Genomic DNA, 20,148 nt, shown 5'->3' on the forward strand with positions numbered 1-20,148 from the left:
CTTAGCTCAGGGTCAAAGGTCATTGAAAAACTGAAAGGACAGATCTGTATTGTTAACTGAATTGAGTGTTTTGTATTGTTGGATTTTTTATTTTTACTTTCTTTATTTTTTATTGAGGTTTTTTTTTTTCATTGAGGTGGGTTTTGCCACAGGAGGGGTGGGAGGACGGGTGAATTGAGGGGGCGCTGGTGCCCAGGTGGGGAGTTTCTAATATTCATGTCTATGATCTGGGAGGGATCACTTAACAGTTTGGAAGTTTGTTTGCTTTTTTTTCTCTTTGTTTTGGCTTTGTTTTTATTCTATGTCTGGACTTCGGATAATTACTAATTGACTGTCGAATTGTTCCACATCAAGAAGTCGAGGCTGATGTTGATCAGTGTTTACTTGTTTCCTCTGCTCACAAGGAGTACTGTGCATTTAATACTTAGTATATAGATTTTTTTTTTTACAGCAGATTATAATTAAGATGAATAATGCCAGTGTGAAGATCTGCACACTGAAGGAGGAACTGTAACATCAATCTGCGGTTGTCCTCAATCACTTAACGTGCCAAACATGTGAGCACTGCAACAAGATTGATGAAGAATGGATCAATAATACAAATAATATAAATATTGAATAAATGTTTTAAAAAGGTTTGCAGACTTAAATAAAACAGTGTTGACAATATTTAAATCATGTTCAGAGTGTGAAACACAAACAGCTCTGGTAATGAACTCTGAGTCTGGTTCAACCAAGTCCAGTTGAGTTTAGGGCTTGAGGGAAAGTCCAAATCATGTCACAAGTCATCATCATTTTTTGCCAAAAAAAGACAAATATTTGATGGTTTCACATTTTAAAATTTGAGAAATATCCCCGTCTTACTCTGTTGTAAATTAATTATCTTAATGTTTTGGACTGTCAGACAAAAGAAGACATTAGATGACATCACCTCTAGGAAATAATGTTGAGCATTTTTCACATTAAAAAAAAAAGTATGGAGCAAAACAATTAATTGAAAAAATAACTTAAGTGTAGACACAGTGAGTCTCATAGACAGAGCAAAAGCTTTGAATGCTCAGCTTATTCACAGCTGAAAATCACTTCTTTAATCCTCGATTCTCGACAGGTGTCAGTCTCTTGTAATCAGACTGGTGCTACAGTATGTAAAGTTTCATCTGACTGTTAGAAGGTTGCATTTAGAAAAATGTCGCCTGGTAGAGTTTGAAATTCATGAAACACTGACAAATGTTTTTGATAAAATGAATAAATTATTTGACATCCTTTCTGTATTATTATATTTTTTAAATGACTATACTATAATTTGGATTTTTATTCTATTTATTCTGTAAGACCAGTTGTAATTGCTTTTTTTCCATCAGCCTTTCAGTTTTGGTACCTGAGGTTTTAATCAGGCAGTGGGGGGCCTGTTGAGGTAAGGTGCTTGTACCTGACACATGCCAGGTATGACATATGCCAGAGTGTCTGAACCTGTTATCTCATGTTAATGTAAGTATACGTGTCTGGCCTGCCCTGTAATCAACATGTAGACTTCATTGTTTGTGTGTTGTGTGATTTTCTTTGACCTGAAAGCAGCCATCTGTTGTCCTGTTGCAGCATCACTCAGACTGGAGGCAAGGAATTAATCAGGCCAATTACTCCCGTGCTAAGATCTGGGTGAGCTGTGTGACGTGTGCTGAAGGTGAGGCGGGAACATATACAGCCTGGTAGAGAGGATATTTGTTAATAATATATTTTTTAAAACAATATTGGTGTGATTTGATCAGAGTGCTTCTATCACAAACTCGTTTAACATCAGTAACAATATTTCTGTGGTAAAAATAAAGATGGTGAAGAAGTGTTCAAGATGCCAAGAGGTCAACGTAGAGGCAGCGTGACAGGAAGAAGAGGTGTGGTCTTCCAGGACTGATCAACAAAGAAGAAGGAGGGGTGAAGAGGAGGAGAGAAAAGGGAGGAAGAGACAATGAAGAAGGGATAGAAAGAGTTGAGCACTCCTCTGGAGTAAATCTCTCTGATCTGATCAGTGTGTGAGGCGGACTAACTGCATGCTCACAATAAGTGGACACACAGTCTGCAGTCACAGGGACTCTGAGGTAAGCACTCTTTTCTAATGTTCACTGAACTTTGGTTAAAGTTAACACATGTCGAACACAAACAGCTGCAACAGTGTGTTTAATGTTGTCTTAGCTAAGTTATTCCATTGAGATGAAACTAGAAGACCACAGTACTGTATTCATGCATTAACATTCAGATGCAAAGAGATGCAACATTTTTTACTAGTTTTAAACTAAAAGATATTTTACCGTTTCACAAACGTATTTTGAAAAATCAAGCATCTCTTTTTAATGCTTTTTGTTTTTCTTGATAAATTATGAAAACATCAAAATTAAACAGACTAAAACTACAGCTTGACATGCATCAGTTTACAAAGCAAAGCCAGTGGTGTGATATTGGAGTCTGTTGTCCCGTTAAGAGTCAGTTAAGAGATGTTATCATTTATCATCTGTGTATTTGTGCATCTTCAAGCCAGCTGATAGATCTGTGACAAGATTTCCTGTCAAATCTGAAAATGAAGGTGGATCTGCTGGATGGCAAATCTTAAAACTTGAGATAAATGTATAGATTTCATTTAATTTTTCAAAAACCCAAACCCATTTTTCAAATTTCAATTGAGAACAAACATGTATTTTTTTTAAACAAATTAATTAGAAGGATAAATTATGAATTAAGAAAGAGGCTGTCATGTTTGTTGGATCACAGTTCTGACAACGAGAGCTAATAATTGATTAGTTGCCAATTATTGAATTGGCCAAATGCCATCTATTCTTATCATTTTTATTAAGAAAGAAATCTCTCTGATTCTGACAACAAACTGAATATATTAGGGATGTGGACAAAACAAGACATTTGAAGATGTTACTTTGGGCTTTAGAAAACAGTGATCAATATTTTTCACTATTTTCTGATATTTTATGGATTGTTTGGACTGTAAGTTAGTATCACATTTAGTAAATCAGCATATCATAAAACACTAAAGCTCGTTAAGTGGAAAAAATACTAGAACATTTATGAAGCACTAGCAATGTGGGTGCAAGATGAAGTAGCGTGTAGTTTACAATTTTCTTACACCGTGTTGTACTTCACTAAAGTGTCTCAATTAATTCTGTCAGCAAGACACAAACAGATATGTTGATCTTGAAATGTACTGAATCTGTTATCCTGTGTGTTTAACAAAAGAGTCAACTGTGTCTTAATCACAGGTCTGACTACAGTTTTCAGTTTTTAATGTGCGACTAATCGCACTACTTAAATATCCACCTTGACCATATGGTGCAGGGATGGTGCACGACCCCAGTGTCCACCATGGATTAACACACACGTACACGCACACACAGCAGAAAGCCCACTTATCTCTGGCTAATTTAGCCCAACAACTGTTTGCAATTAGGTTAATTGAGTGACCTGTGGGTGGTAATAAACTTAGGGCTAAACAGTGGAGATTGGGTGTGACACGATTCTGTGCCTTGACCATCTGTCTCTCCTCTAAGCCTCGCAAATCACAACAGGAGTCACAGAGACAGTGCACATATACTGCAAAGGTTGTTCAACCCTTCAGGAAAAGAATATTAAAAAGAACATTATTACACAGATATGAAAAAAATATGTAATATTTATCTCCAGTTTTTGCAGCTGTAAAGTATTTTTGCACTTGCACGTGAAAAGATTTTAATAAAAACAATGACCTTTGTACCTTTGTCATACATATATATATATATATATATATATATATATATATATATATGTTTACAGCTATATTTTTTACACTGTTTCATAATTGATGAATTACAGTGAATCATGTATGAACCTTCAACATGCGCGTACACACACACACACACACACACACACACACACACACACACACACACACACACACACACACACACACACACACACACACACACACACACACACACAGGAGAGGCTGCAAACAACAGGTGGTCAGTGAGGTTTAGCCACCACATCACGTGTGTGCCATTTCAAAATGTCGACCTATAAGGACACACTGCAGTGAAGTCAGCTGCCCTTTATAATATGGATACATGGAATATAAGATGGACTAAATATTATATATCTAAATATGAGAATATATATCCATAAATATTTAGAAACATCTGCGTCCCCAGAGCTGGTTCCTCGTGCTATTATCATCATTTGCTGGGTCGAACCCATAATTAACCACCAAATTCAATTAATGAATATATAGTGCAAAGTAAATATTAGTATGAGTCATTTTATTACGCTCTACTGTTTCTTTGAAACCATCTAACTCCCGTTGACAGTAGTAGACATCTTACTAGTGCGGTCAGGATGTCACACCACTGATTTAGACTAATCCTTATCTGGACAGACTCTAGTTGTTTTTGGCACATGTCTATGCCATGTAAGGTTACTGGTCAGACAGACGGCAGCTAACTGGGGTCAGTGATGTCACACCTGAAAAACTTTTGTTTGTCAAACTGATGGAAAAGTGTCTGAGAACTAGAACAACATAAAGAAAGAAAGGGGAAAAAAAGAAGTGACATTTTCAACAACTTCTGCTGCTCATATTAGCTTCTAAAAGCTTCAAAAAGATCATTATCTAACATCTGATGTTTTGTTTTACAGGATTATTCCATTCTTCAGTGGGGGAGAAAGAAAGACACAACAAAGTAAAACAAATTCTCTCACAGGACGAAGAAGATAAAACTAATTTTAGATCCTCACAGATGTGTGATTGATTTGTGGATGGAAGTCTTTGTTATCGAGCTCATGTCTTCTTTACAACACAGAAGTCAACTCAATCTCTTCTCTAACTGGCATCACACATTTTGAAGTGAAGCTGCAGCTCTTTAGTCTTTCTGGCTGAACTGTGGATGGAGATCATGAGGAACTCTCGGTCTTCACACTTCTCCACACTCCTTTTCCCCATTGTGCTTTCTCTACTTTCTCTCCTACTCTGTCCTGCATCTGCCAACCCAGTGTCTGACTTTAATTACGGAGCGCACTCGCGTTTCATGTGCACCCCTATTCCTATAGATGCGGACCCTGCCTGCTTTCCCACAGCAGGCCCAGGCGTAGGGGCAGCAGGGCCCAGCGGAGCAGGGCATCAAAGTGTACCTCCTGCTGGCTGGTGGGGGGCAAGCGAAGAGGCCAAAGCCACCATCCTCCACCTCAGGGAGAGCCTTGTCCAACAGAAAGAGACCATCCTGGACCAAAGGGAGACCATTAGAGAGCTGACCGCCAAGCTCACCCTGTGTGAGGGCTTTAGCCGGGGTGCGAGGCCTCATGACGACCACCACGGCACATCATCACCCTCACACCACACAGGAGGAGTGGGCAGTCATCACACGTACACTGACAATGGGCACTATAGCAACCAGCAGGGTCACCATGGAAACAGCAACCTCATACCGGACTCACCGCACTACCCCTCTGTGGGGGGGCAACGATCTGATGGAGGGCATAGCAGCAACAACCAGGGAAAGGATAAACATGTGACACCGGGGGACATAACATCATCACCAGAGCAGATGGAGAGGATGCTGCACGCGCTGAAGGAGCGGCTGGACAATCTGCAGGTGAGTAGCAACATTTCTCAACTTTGTACTTGTAAATAAAGATAACTGTAGGACAAAAACAGAGAAATAAAGAAAAGTGTAAATATCAGGTAAATATCATATAGCTCATGAATAAGTTGTGAGTGACAGAGAGACTGTGCCCATACGTGGCTTTTCCTTGTTCGTACGCAGCAGTGTTGTTCTCACTTGATTGTACACAGAATAATCAAATCCCAAAGTAGTGTCTAGACTAAGTACACAACAAAGGAACAATTAATTACTTAACCGCATAAGGCCACTCACTACATTGGCAAGATAGCCACTAGGTGTAATGTCCCTCAGTGGGCACTTCAGAGCACAAACAGGCTCAGAGGAGGATGTCACTGTCTGATCCGTGATGAGGGGGATTTATAGATACTTTCTGAGTTTACAATTAAGTGCAAATGTGTTTCTCTCAGGATCCTGTTTCCTCTTAAGTTACTTGCTGTTTCTACTCTTGGCACATTTATTCGTCTTTCTGGCTCGAATCACGATCACAGACAGATGTCAAGGAGCTGTGGAGTCTAGCTGGGGTGGCACGGGTCTAAGATCAGCAGTAATTATCGTGATCTCCCTTGACAGAGCGGTAATCAGGGCACGCGCCAGGACAAAGCCGGGATTACCTGAGAGGAAGAGAAGCAGAGGCAGATGCAGGAAGGAACAATGACTGTTGAGAGGAGCAGACAAACTGACTTGTATTTGACATTACAAGACTGTTAGTGAATGTGAATATCAGGATGAAGGAGTCAAAGAAGCACAAAAGACAATAAGTGCTCTGTAGGCTGATAGGTGATAGAGCACCACATGCTCCTGTGGCCTCTGATGCCTTTTTTCTTCTCTGTATTAATTAGGAAAAAAGGGATTAAGCCCATTTTTATCAAGACCATCATTTCATCTCTGTTTTTTCGCCCCTCTAAGCAGAAGAGGAACACATCTATTACCTACTCAAGCTCTCTGAAGGAGCTGCTGCAGAGGAAGATCAACGCTCTGGAGGAGCAGCTGCACCATCACACTGGTGCCCTAAGCGGCCCAGAGCACCACGATGACGCCAGCGGCCACCAAGACGAGGGGGACCATCACGATGACGACCACCACGATGACGGGCACCCAAATGGCCACCAAGATGACCACAACGATGGGGATCACAGTGACAGCGGAAACCATACTGACCACCACGAGGACAGCCACAACGATGACCATCATGATGGAGATGAAGATGGTGACCATGACGACAACGATGACAGCCACTATGATGATGAGCACAACAGTAATGAAGCAGACAGTCACAGTTACCATCCACACACAGGATACATAGCTCCAGGCTCGAGGGGAGGTTTACACTCAAATAAACTGACAACGATACTCAACCAGCTTCACCTGGCAGGTACACAATATTATAACATGTGACCAGAAGAATAAGAGCTAATCGTTTTTTAAGTTCTTATTTAAGAAGCAGCACTTGTTATAAATGTATAAGTATTGTAAATATGTTCTGCAGCTGCATAGGTTCCCAAAGAGAAATGAAGAATGTGCAATGTTGAAAGAAACCTAAACACTAGCTGCAAAAGTTCAATAGCAGAATGTTTTCTTTAGTTTGTTCCTTTTTTGACCTGGAAGACCACAAAACAAGCTCACCTCAAGGTTCATTTAGTAATTTCATCAGCAAGTACCTCAGCAAGGGTCAAGAATGAACATTGAAATTCAGATTGAAAGAGTAGAAAGGTTTGACACAAATTAATTTCCATCCAATGTGCATGGAAATGAGAAATAGAGGTCAAAATGTCAGCAACACACATATTATAAATATCAGCTTTATTATGAGACCGGTGCGTTTCAGCTTGTGGCTAATATGATCGTTTATAGCTGATCTTTAAACACAAGGGTTTGTGGAGTATTTACTTATATTTTAAGCCGCCATGAAGGAGAAAAACTGTCTTCCTGATGTAATTTTTCTTCCAAAACAGGTTCCAACAGGAAGAAATCCAAAAGTCCAGATACCTTCCAGATTAGTTTCCCCATGAGAACCAACTACATGTACGGACGGGTGAAGAGGACTCTGCTTCAGGAGATCTTTGCTCTGACTTTGTGTCTGTGGATCAAAGCGGGTGTGGGGCCCGGCCTGGGGACGCCCTTCTCTTACTCAGCACCTGGACAGTCCAACGAGCTAGTGCTCATTGAGTGGGGGAACAACCCCATGGAGCTGCTGATCGATGATAAGGTGAGAGGAAAAACCTTGTCTGGGTTAAAGTCAGCATTAGGTTACTCTGTTAAAGGCACTAAAATCATAATTTGTCAATCAGAGTCATATTGTGGGTAATGAGAACCTGCTTCAACATACATGCTATAAAGTTTTGGTTAACAGTGTTTTACAGTTTTTTCTTTTTGAAGAACTTCTCGGCTGCGTTGTCTAACTGATGAGATAGATTTTTTAACAAACTGTGTTCTTGTGTTCTTCAGTGCTTAGATGTATTATGTTGTCACATATTTACATTAGTGCCTCACAATCTTCACCATCCCCTTCCCAGGCGGTGACACTACCTTTGTCTCTGACTGATGGGAAGTGGCATCATGTGTGCGTTACCTGGTCAACACGGGACGGACACTGGGAGGCCTACCAGGACGGGGTGCAGAGAGGCTCTGGGATCAATCTCTCCCCTTGGCATCCCATAAAACCCGGAGGGGTCTTCGTCCTGGGACAGGAACAGGTAAAGACAATGCGAGTTATTCTTTGTAGATACAGACAAATGTAAGAACATAGGTAATAAAAAAAATCCACATTTCAGATACTATTTGACTCAACCATTGATTCTGATTTATATCTTTCGTAACTTTTTATGTATGATATCAGATGTTGTATTGACTGTACCTCTAATGTGTCCTTTATGTGCTGTAAACTAAAGAGACACAGCAATCATAAAGGTCAAAAAGTTGGATTTTAACCACCCTCTCTTCCTCAGGACACTCTGGGAGGTCGGTTCGATGCCACGCAGTCATTTGTGGGAGAGATGTCAGACGTGCATATGTGGTCTAACGTCCTGAGTGCCAGTGACATCTACAGCCTGGCCTCCTGCGGCAGCCACCTCAGAGGTGACATCATCGCTTGGTCCGAGACAGAGGTGGAGCTTCACGGAGGCGTCGCCAGATACCCATTCGACCCCTGTCACTGAAAGGGTGGTAACAGGATGGAAGTGAAGAACTTGGAAGATAAACTGGAACGCACTGAGATTATGTATCATCCAATAGAAAGTAAAGACATTGAAGGAGGTTCAAGGACAAAAGTTACTCAGGATGATCAATCAGTGGCACCGAGTCCTCCAGACTCAGAACCAATGCCTTCGTTTGAACTCAATCAGTGACTTTTTCTTAAAAAAAGAAGAAAAATTAAAAATATGTGATGAAATTATGTGATGATGTGTTTATTATGTGTTAGTTATCATGTACGCATGAGTTGGTGCTTTACTCTAAACAGACTGATTGTGACATATTGTCATGTTGTTAATGCTGAAAGGAGTCTGATCATGGTAGCAGACCTTACATGGTTCAGTCGTGGTGAGAAACTTTATGTTGTTAGTTTAAAAATGTGCTCAGAAATCCATTTCTAATCCGGATTCTCTTTTGAAAAGGTTTCCATGGAACGATACAGCTAATTAACCAAAGAAATTAGTATAATTAACTTGCGTTTCACTTTTTGTAATTTTAAATGATCTATGAATCATAGATAGATTGGTGTTTTATCTCTGGGAGACTTGCTGGAAAGCTTGTTTGACAGAATTTAGTGTTTTACAGCTGCTGCTGGTTTTACATGTTTAACATGGACTCTCAGTATGACATTATGTTCCAGCAGTGCTGCTCTAAAAAAATATTATTCATGTTTTTTAATTTTTTATATATCTAAAATGCATTTGTTCCCTGAACAACTCACTTGACATTTATCACATTTTTCCAATAAATTACTTTTTTTTCACGTGTTTTGTGTAAGAAAGTCCTCGTGGCTTTTTAAGGGTCTGGCCTTGATTGTATATTTATTAATGTTCTGTATATAACATTTTTGGCCATGTTATAATTTTGACATGTTACGACAATGTAAATAAAAATGTGGAAGACGTCTTAGTTTTTCATTCTTTGTGGAGTTCAAATATAAAACTGATGGAGCTGATAACATGTGTTGGGCTGTTTTCATGAATATTTATTTGAATCCTGGTCAGACACATTCATACTGCAGCCAGCTGGCCCTGAAGAGCTTTTATGACTCACTGATCAGTTTGACCTCTTTCAGAAATCCACCAAGACAGTAACAGACCAAAGGTCATGTTCTTCATGATGACTTAAGACAACTATTAATACTGAAAGACGACGCAAATCAATACTGTATTTAATCTTAACTAAGCTCGGAGCTACAAGACACAGAAATAAAAACACGTCCAACAGTCCATCATCTCTGTTTATCTTTTTATTGTTACACAGTAGTTTACTGGCACCAATATTTTGTGGTTTTTCCTTTTGCTACATTTACAGATGATCTATCCATCTTCACCTCACAGTAATTAAAAAATAAATAAATACAAAAAAAAAACATTTTCTGAAAGAGGTGGCTCTGGGGTCAAAGAGGCCCCAGTTTCAGTTGGATCATTTCATTATTTTGTTTAATGGAAACATTTATTGTACCACCAGGGTTTTTTTTGGCAACTTTGCACTTCAAGAATACCCAGAGTGAAGGCTTACAGACAGTCCACATGATGTGTCGAAACACACAGAAGCACTAACATGGAAATATTAAATTAGGCCTTTGTCAGTTTTACATTTGGGGAAAGATATAGAAGAGTTAAAGAAGACCCTACATCTGTGCTGAGAAGGACCATTTACTTGCTGTGTCTTTAAATTAAGGTCTACATGTTTCTATCACAGAGAAAAGACCCCATTCAGCTTCATGCAACATGATCTTTATCAGGTGAACAGAATGAAGCTCAAAAATACAGTACATGTTGGTCAGAAACTGTTGTGGCTGGAAATGACCAGCAGATGGCATTATATATTTCTACACAGTTAACGGGTCATCCTTCAGCATATTGTTGTGAGTGTGTTCACCAGTAGATGGCGCTACAAAGTGTTGGACTATTGTCAGTCAAAGGAACAGCATTTACTCCAAAATGCTAAAATTGATAAAGTGCAGAAGACATTTACTGTAGCGCTGCTATTATTATTCCTACCATCTAAAAATGCCCTTTTCAATACAGTTCAGGAAATAACTGTTTACTGAAGAAATCTATCACTGGACACAAATCTAAAATTATTACTGATTCATTACATCTGAATAATCTTACTGTCACATAATGAACCTTGTTTTGGTCACTGTAGTATGATGAAAGTTTTGAATTTCACCTGATAAAAAAGCTTCTTTACAGTTCAGGTGAACATTGGGTAGCACAGGAAACAAAGATGTACTTAATAGTAGTTCAACAAATCACTGCTTGTGCTTCACTGAGTCTGATTCACTCAAAAAAACAACAACAGTGGTCAGACTGGAATCAAACTACAAACATCTTTTCAATATCTTCTTATTTTCCAAAGTCAGAACAATCAATCAGGAAAATTTACTTTATGCATAAATCAACTTCCACATTAAATCTTCCTCTAGTCAACAGGGAACACTAACACTTTTCAAATCAGTGCACTAGCATGATCGGCGACACGCCGGCACCTACGGCCGAGGTCTCCGTTTATCAACATGCAGTCCTACAGTAGCTCGTACAAAAAAATTGGTTCTTAACAAAAGATAAAGAATAAATTAAATTATTTCTATGTGTATCGTAAACAAATATGCTAACATCTATTTACAAAAAAAGTATACATTGTAATGAGCTGCCTTTGTGATTTCTGGAAACTAACTATAGCGGACAGACCCGGCTCTAAACAGGTAAATGACAGAGTTATTACTAATGAGAGAGATGTCAGTGTTCGCCTTGAGCAGGAAGGAAATGATTTGTGGCATGCCATTAAATTACATCACATGATGATTGTTGCTCAGTGTAGTGTTAGAAAGGAATTGTTAACAAGCTTCCACACTGATACTACGGTTTTCTACTCCACTATTGCTGAAACATGTTAAAAATAAACATGCTAAGAAACATATATGTTGTCTCAGTGAGCTGAAACAAGCAGCAATCTGCAAGAGAAGACACTAATCTTTGTCTCCTAAAATCAGCTTCTTGCCTTCAAAAACGACCGTACTTGAAGATCAACAGTAACTTGGCGATATAATTCTTGTGTAACTATAGACAGTGATGAGCAGTGACATTTTCCTCAGATTATGGTAACAGTATCTAAGTGTAGACAGTAGTAATGTGTATCAAAGCTATACAGAGTACTATAGGGAGCAATGGGAACATCTCAGTAATCTGAAATCACTTCCTGCTTTAGTTTATATTTGATTCTTCAATTCTCTGAGTCTAAAATAACTCTGTGTAGTGTTTGATTAGTGAGTTCACATTTTGTCTCGGGGCAAGCACAATTAAAAGAAGGCAATTTCTCATTCAGGCGGCATCAATAAATGTGAAAGACCTTCTCACATGAACTGAAGCTGCTTGCCATACCTGACTAAGACCATGTTAACACTAATGAAAATAAATCTCCCATTAAAGCTCATTAGTGTTCTTGAAGTCTGTCATACACACTGAAAAACCAATCAAGCTGAGGAATATAAAATGTCTTCAATTAAGCATGCATAAGCTGCTGCAGCCATCAACCTTGTGCATTTCTGCTGAGCAACTTTCTGCAGTTTTTGAAAGTTTTCTTTGTGGTTTACGGAGCAGATGTGAATAAGAAAATGCATCACAGCACTCATAGCTTCATCAAATCCTCAATTTTTTGTCAAGTGTGGATGAAAAGATAAAAACAGGAAAGACTTGGTTTTCAAAATCCTCTCCATTAGTGTAAACATGGCCTAAGACACATTGAATCGTTCACCTAAATGCTGAACAAGAGAGAGAGGAATGTGATGACGTGACGGGACAGACGTGTGCTCTGGCTGTAGTGTGTCGGGTTGTATATAGCAGTAGTGTAAGAACCAAGGTAACAGAGGCAGCCACTGTGAGTGTGCGGCTTTCTAAAGTCTGGTAGACGGCATAGCAAGACGCCTTCGTATTGGGGAGAGGATGTGCTCAGGGACGGGGAAGGTGAGGTAAGAAAAGGTATGAACGGGTAGTGAGGGGTAGGGGCAGAAACAATGTGTCCCGTGTTAGAGGGAGAGATGAGAAGGACAAAGGAAGACAGGGAAAGGTGAATGAAGGGAATCATCTACGGTTGTTCCTCCTTCTTCTTCAGTGATATACGTTTCTTCCTGGCAGCGAGCATTTCGTAGAAGGGATCAACACTGACAGCAGATCTGAAAAATGAACACAGTTACTTAGAGGGAGGATCATCCAAAATATTAACAATAAACAGGAACAGGTGACGTTATTCTTTTAATTTACATACTTGATGCTGTGGATCCATTCGTCCTTCTCTTCAGGTGTGGGGGCGGAAATACGGTACACCATGTGGTTCCCCTCCACTACTCTCCCATCAGCCTCTGTCTTACACGCCTTAATCAGCTGACCGCGGTTGTTGGGGATGTATAACTCAAAGCAGTTCTGAGAAAGGTGAAAAACCTCAGATAAACAATCATACCACACCCACACCATGCTACATGCCTGTCACCTTCAGCAAGAATGTGAGCTTACCGGTTTCCTTGGGTCTTCTACCTCTCGGATGCTAAGATTCTCCAGGGGAATGATACCTCGCGGTTCCTTGTCCTATTAGTGAAACACACATTCACAGAACATCAGGGCTGAAAGAGTTAATGTAACATTCATTATTCAGCGTGTGGTTTCTGTGTATGTGTGTCATCGACTGCAAGAATGAAACTGTAATTCTTTTCAGTACTCTTTTCCAAGGAAAGGTTATCAATTCAGAATGAAGGTCATGTATGACTAGTCTGACTATTGTTTCCTTTGTTTTCACTGTGTGTAACGAGTTTCCCCTCTGTGGATTAATAAAGCTATGCATCTAATCCTTGTATTAAGCAACCAACTTCCTGGCAGATATATTATCGCCACTGGGACTTTAATCATCTTTTCTGGCCTTGAATAAGTTCCATATATTTTCCAGAAACCCTGCAATTTATAAAACTACAACAATATATCAATACTATAAAAACTGTCCAACTTTTTATAGCAATTTCCCAGAAATACTCAGACAATAAAGTGATTTCAGGCCATGGTGATCATATAAAACATGTTAGATCATGTTGGGACAGTTTAATGCTTCTAAAATAGGTGACGCTGTAAAATACACATAGACAATGTGTACACAGACTTACTGTGGTGTATTCAAAGTAATAAAGGCAGTTGTCCGTGAGAATGAACCATCGCCTTTTCCAGGTTTTCACTCGTCCCCCTGAAACACAACAACACAGTCATGACAATGTGTGTGAGAAAAGGAGAATCAGGGACCTTAAGGGGCCAAAGACAAAAGGATACTACTCTACAATCTCAACATTCTTAAATCTAACTATGAGGCTAATTTGACTAAAACTCTGTAACTACAACAACTCTATCAGTACATACCTCCTGAGAAAACAAGCAGCGGCAGTAGAGGGTGGAAATCGCAGGGCAGAAGCAGAGACAGAAGGGACCAGAGGATTTAGAGGGAGACAGTGGACAAACAGAGAAAAAGAGAGAGAGAGAGAGACAGAGAGAGACAGAGAGAGAGAGAGGGGAGGAAGAAGAGAAGGAGAGGAAGAGAGATCATATTAGTGACACATGGATCACAGACCCCGCCATGCAAAAGAAAACAATCACACTTTAGGCTGCCGTGGCACAAGAAAGTGAGTCATCATCATCATCGTGCTGTGGCAAATTCAAATGCCACAACACTGTGAAGTTGAGGCGAAGAGCCGGCAAACCTCAGAGACAGGTCGACAGGACTCATCACAGAACAAAGTCTTGGAAGAGAACAGAGTAAAAGGAGCACACAGCGTACATCAATTCTTACATCAGTAACAATGACGTACTCTGTCAGAGTCAGTGTTAAAGTCAATATGTAGGGCAGCAGTGACCCCTCAAAAACCATCTCACCAAGTTTGAGAAGCCAGCCCTCTCTGTCGGGGTTGAAGAAGGTGTGTGTCAGGTCATTGCCGTCATCCTCTGGGATCTTAAAAGGCTCGTTTTTAATGCTTTCGTAGAGATTCTGGGGTAAAAGATAATAAATTTAACTCTCCCATTGACAGCATCCTGACTTTATAATCCAGGAAGACAAAAAATCGTGGAACACATCATACTCTGAGCAGGTCCTCCGGCAGGTCTCCCCCCTCGTTGATGCCTCGGTTCATCGAGATGAAGCGGTCCACTCCGGGTTTGTCCCTCACATTCGGGTTGTGGAGGCTGGTGTTCAGCATAATGATGGCAAATGACAGCACGTAACATGTGTCTGTGGAAAAGTAGGGAAATGTTAGAAACTAGTTATGATTGATCAAAAAACTGCTTTTGGCTTCTATTAAAACCTGCTCTGAAATCAAGAAGGCTTATGAAATACTTTTTAATGTTCTAAACTTACTATCATATTTGTTTGTTTTTTCAAAAAAGGAATGGTTAACATATATAGTTATTACTTATTATTTACTAATTACTTAATGAAAACATAAACTTCAGGTTTCTCTTTAACCTTACTCATCAAGTCATTACTGGAGCTCATGTTTAGTGCGAGTTTCACTTTCTCTTGTCAAAAAGCCAAAATGTGCTCTGACAAAAGATGTGAATCCCCCTTCCAGTGACTCACCGTAAAAAAAAATCAAAATGTAAGGAAATAGCTCATAATAGCTAAAAAGTAGTTTGTTGACAGATAAAATCTACCGGTGCTCTGGAAGACGCCGGGGTTGCAGTGGCAGTATCTCTGAGCGAACGCCTCCATCATTCTGTCGATCTTCTGGGCTTCACCGGGCAAACGGAAACTCCACAGGAATTGCCTGCGGTGGACAGGTCGAGGTTTGGGTCAATTCAGAGAGACCAAATTCTGCAATCAAGGCAGTGTTACACAGCAAACACAATAACAGCCTGCTCTCTTGTGTCACACCTGGACAATGGGACTTTCCATTGTTGAAGAGGTTTGTTTATCAATTCCAGGAATCTGTATAAAACACTTTGTCCTTGTCTCAAAACGTAAAACATGCCAAGAGGACAAGGTTTACCTGAGAGCCTGGACGAGGTTAAGATCAGTGAACTCGTGGAGGTCAACGAAAGCCTGAAGAACTTTGATGTTGAAGTCGTCTCTGCAGGACAGCAGTGACAGAGAGAGAGTTAAAAAGGGGGCTGATATGTAAGGAGAAAGAAAACAGAAGATACTTCATGACTCGGCACCTTTCTCCGAGATAATCTCCTATAGCAGTCTTGTTGAGGCCCTCTCCTTTGTAGAGGAACTGAGCGATGTCCTCTGAGGTGTGTCTGAGCAGCTCGTTCTCCACCAGAAACACGATACCCTGCAGAGACGACGAAGAGTCCGTCACAACACACCTGACTGACAGAGAAAACACACTACAGCTGTACAACTGCTGAGGAGTTTTTTTTTTTACCTTTTTAGGGTCCATGTTGAATTTCTTCCTTCCCATCGCCACATGCCTACTTTTCTGTAGAGTTTTACTGCAGAGTGGAAAAAAACGAGAGGAAATAATGAACAGCTGTTGATGCAATTAACCCACATCATCTTAACAATAATGGCAATGGATCAGAAGTTTAAAGTTGATAGATAGTAGAGATAACAGATTTATTGGGTAGTGCCGTAAATCGTGAAAATCCACATGCTCATCATGTGCACACTATGTGAAAACTGAGTAAGCTATAAGTCTACTGAGCACTTTGTTCTTCTTACCTGCCCTCTGTGCTGGTCTCCAGTCCCTCCACCTCTAAAATGGCTTCTCTTAATTCCTCACGGAGCCTCTGGATCTCCTGCAGCAGGACGCCCTTCCTCCTGCGGATGTCCTCCAGCTCAGAGCGCTCCTCTGGGCTCAGGTCTACTGGGACTGTAAGGGAAGAGAAGAAGAATAAGTTCATTACTTCTCCCGCTGCATATATAACAATTACTAACAGCACCCAAACAATATGAGGCAGGAGTTTGTCTTTATTAGTCACATAAAAAGTAATAAAGTAACAACTATTTTAAGACCTGCATTGTTACTCAAATTGATTGTGACCGTTTCTCTCTTTCAATATCTAATAATGGAAAGGAGAAAGGGAGGAAAGTAATAGCATCAACTGAAGTTAACAATGATGACTTCAGAAAGACAAAAGCCTCTTCACATAAAACTGATTGACATTTACAAACAACCTTGATGTCACCTGTTTTGCCTGATCTACACTTTCCCTTCTCACTGACATCTCTTAATAGCACCCAAATACTAAAAACCAGCCAGGATCTACGATTATAATATATATCGCATGAGAGCATTAATCCATTAACAGGTCAGACAGACACGTCACAGACTCATCAGAAACCAAAACAGAAAGAGGCAAAAAAAGGTCTACCAATAAACATGAACCAAAGGAGGGAAAAAGAAACAAATGAAGGGGTTTTTATTCTCAAATGACAATCAGTGTTCACTCATACACTGAAAATATCTGGTCACCCAAAAAATCATTTTAAATATCCAGCTCAAATCAAAGGAAGTGCCAGAGGTGTTACTTTGGACAACAGTTCCTGCCAAATGAGTGAATAAATGAATATGATGTCTACTGTCCATCAAGTCAAAGAAAAACTTGTAGCTCATCTGGGAGACATATCAACACAATATTAACCAGATAGCATTATAACTATTTATTGATGACCTTAAATATTATGTTTCTCAAAAATACTTGTGATGCATAAAAGTCTTCTGACAGCACAAATGAATTAGGTGAACTTAGAAACTCAGTTGAATTAATAAAATATCACAATTCATGAAACTCTCCTTGTAACTGTAATGCTTGGTTTTTATTCAAAGCTGTTTTGATTCAAACATTATGATCATTTTGGAGCTGTAATTAGTGTCGCTGATGAATTTCGCTCACGATGCTTATATCTGTGTGAGCACGTTATATATTAGAAACACCTCTCTGTATAATGTGTGAAAGGCCAACAACTCCACAGACTACAGCCAGGAACATAACTATAACGTTGAACCAGTACTCTCTGAAAATAGATTCAACAAGAATTGAACGTGAAAACCTTCATAAGGACAGAATTTATTGCAGGGTAGTTATATTATACTGCATTAACAGGTTAACCTAATCATCTAGTAAATGTGTAAGTCATAAATCTATAATAATACATCCATATCTGCTATATTCAAGGACAGGGTCAAAGTTTTTCAAGTCTGCCTTATAACTACAGTCAGGTGTCCAAATGAACACTGAAACAGGTTTTTCTTGTTGTGATCATTCCTCCTGTTCTTACTGAACATTATAAGATCCTATCATAATGCACTTACAATGTAAGAGATGAAGGCCAAATCCATAAGCCTCCTTCTGTGCAAAAATGTCATAAACATTTGATCTGAAGTTAATATGAAGCTTCAGCGATCCAAATGAAGTAGATGTCTTTTTAGTGCCAAAGTTCCTCTTTTTGTTACTATACTTTCACAGGGAACAGGGAAACACTGTCCAAGGAGACACAAAGAGGGAATTTGATGCTAAAAACTATGTAAATGTGGCAGATGTCCACTTGATATGACCAACTCAGACTGTGGACACACTGTGGATCTAGTCTTTTTGTAGCCAGTATGAAACAAGCAATGATTACAGTGAGGAAAACCTCTTTCAGCGTTCATATGAGCACCTGACTGTAGTTTAAGACTTGAATAGTTGTGAACCTGTCCTTTAAGGCTATAATCTTTGTTATCTAATAAGACGGTTTATAATGGATTGACAGCCATATCTGATTAATTGAGGCAATAAGAATAATTTATTTGTTTATTGGGGACAGATACAATAAAAATAGACAGGCTAGAACAACTGTCTGATGTAAGTATCACAGTGTTTATAGCTAATGCTAATTTGCAACACCTGACCCTAGGAGGGCTTTTGTGAAAGTAAGAGATTAAAATATGATTCAAAAAAAGGAGAATAGAAAATTAAAAAGTAAAAAATGATGTAAACCAACTACATCAGCACAATAAATCCACTATAGCACAGAGTAAAAAAGCAAGGTCCAACATGGTACACGGTACTATAAGACACACATAAAGCAAGGAGATCTTTGTTGCTGAATTAACCAGGATTTGGTGAGTCCCTTGAAAGTTGTGAAGTGTGAAGAAAAATTCAAGCGTTCAGGTAGAGAGCTCCAGATTTTTACTCCTTTAACATGTTTTACAGAATGAGACTTTACAGTTTCCACTTAAAGCTGCTCTGCTGCAGCTCTGGAGGCTCTTTATGTCTTTGCACAAAGACCAAGGAGCAAGTCCAATATCGTGATGACTGATTTTATTTAAAGCAGACTCAGCAGAAAGTCTCAGCCTGTGATCAGCAGTGGTTGGCAGCTGGATTATTATAGTTAACGATAACTATGATTGAAGAATAAAATAATAAACTGGCTTTGCACAATATGGTACCTTTAATAAACAATGACTTGGTAAACCATATTTGGTGTCATGCAATCTTTCATCCTTTTCAAGGCTTTTCTCCTAAAACCTGAATAACTAAAACTAAATAAAAAATAAACTAAAACTACTTGTTAAACTAAAACTACAGTGAAATTTAAAAAACGAACAAAGTGAAAAACTAAATAAAAACTAAAACCTAGAGAACATGTGAACCTCTAATGACCCTGGTGGCACCCAGAGCCTCCAGACCAGGGTGCACAAAACAAACAGCTGCTCGACACCACAACAACCACGCCCACAGTCTGGATTAACTGTACGGCTCATACATGACAAAACAAACTGCTTTTAACATGAAGTGCTCGGTTAAAATGCTACAAATGATTAATAGTCGTCCTTGTGTGTCTTGGTGTCAGGTGTTGAGTATCAAATGACCGCAGCTGAAACGATCCGAGATCTCAGTCAAATAATCAATATTTAGTTGGCGTCGGGACTATTGCGCTACTGCAGCAATGTGGCTAAAATGTGGTTCACGCGTAACCAATACTTGTCCGGAAAATACGAGAAAATGTTAATCTTCAACCATTTTCATTCAAAAGCCCGATAGTTTGCTGAGTGTGTCACACCTGAGCTAATAATGTAGTAGCTGTTAGCTGCGCTGCTAGCTCAGGTTAGCCACAGACACTTACTGTAGTCCAGGTCATCCATCTTGGGCGCTTTACTTTTAGGCATAAATATTTCAGAGTCGACTGTCATTCAATAACAGAAAATGTATGGATATATGTGTAAATATATCCTCCAAACTTAAAGGGAAAAATAATGACCACCTCCTGGTGTCGTAATGTTGGGCCGGAGACAAAGAAGGAGGCGACACCGGAAGTGCTGTCTGAGTTTCGATGAGTCTACTTCCGG

At 39.6% G+C, this 20,148-nt stretch overlaps 2 protein-coding genes across 2 annotated transcripts; one reads left to right on the forward strand and one right to left on the reverse strand.

Annotated features, from left to right (window-relative positions):
• The first annotated feature begins 4,922 nt into the window (after positions 1-4,922).
• On the forward strand, positions 4,923-8,803 carry si:dkey-283b15.2 (neuronal pentraxin-1). The gene is made up of 5 exons (XM_053326966.1): positions 4,923-5,618; positions 6,555-7,020; positions 7,601-7,854; positions 8,162-8,341; positions 8,594-8,803. The coding sequence occupies exons 1-5, from the start codon at positions 4,923-4,925 to the stop codon at positions 8,801-8,803; spliced, it is 1,806 nt and encodes a 601-aa protein (XP_053182941.1).
• Positions 8,804-10,071: 1,268 nt separating this feature from the next.
• On the reverse strand, positions 10,072-20,100 carry cyth2 (cytohesin 2). Its single transcript, XM_053326827.1, has 12 exons — positions 19,926-20,100; positions 16,536-16,686; positions 16,240-16,306; positions 16,028-16,146; positions 15,859-15,939; positions 15,524-15,636; positions 14,953-15,101; positions 14,750-14,861; positions 13,993-14,069; positions 13,355-13,426; positions 13,110-13,264; positions 10,072-13,017 (listed from the first exon to the last, which is right to left on the reverse strand). The coding sequence occupies exons 1-12, from the start codon at positions 19,990-19,992 to the stop codon at positions 12,930-12,932; spliced, it is 1,251 nt and encodes a 416-aa protein (XP_053182802.1). The 5' UTR covers positions 19,993-20,100; the 3' UTR covers positions 10,072-12,929.
• Positions 20,101-20,148: the final 48 nt, after the last annotated feature.

The sequence above is a fragment of the Scomber japonicus genome, chromosome 10 (genome assembly GCF_027409825.1).
Source record: "Scomber japonicus isolate fScoJap1 chromosome 10, fScoJap1.pri, whole genome shotgun sequence".
Classification (NCBI taxonomy): Eukaryota; Metazoa; Chordata; class Actinopteri; order Scombriformes; family Scombridae; genus Scomber; species Scomber japonicus.

Coding starts and splice junctions, on each gene's coding strand:
- si:dkey-283b15.2 (XM_053326966.1), top strand. CDS start 4,923: ATGAGGAACTCTCGGTCTTCACACTTCTCCACACTCCTTTTCCCCATT. Junction 5,619..6,554: donor AGCGGCTGGACAATCTGCAG/GTGAGTAGCAAC, acceptor CGCCCCTCTAAG/CAGAAGAGGAACACATCTAT. Junction 8,342..8,593: donor TCGTCCTGGGACAGGAACAG/GTAAAGACAATG, acceptor TCTCTTCCTCAG/GACACTCTGGGAGGTCGGTT.
- cyth2 (XM_053326827.1), bottom strand. CDS start 19,992: ATGACAGTCGACTCTGAAATATTTATGCCTAAAAGTAAAGCGCCCAAG. Junction 15,102..15,523: donor CGGCGTCTTCCAGAGCACCG/GTAGATTTTATC, acceptor ACTTTTCCACAG/ACACATGTTACGTGCTGTCA. Junction 13,265..13,354: donor TAGAAGACCCAAGGAAACCG/GTAAGCTCACAT, acceptor CACCTTTCTCAG/AACTGCTTTGAGTTATACAT.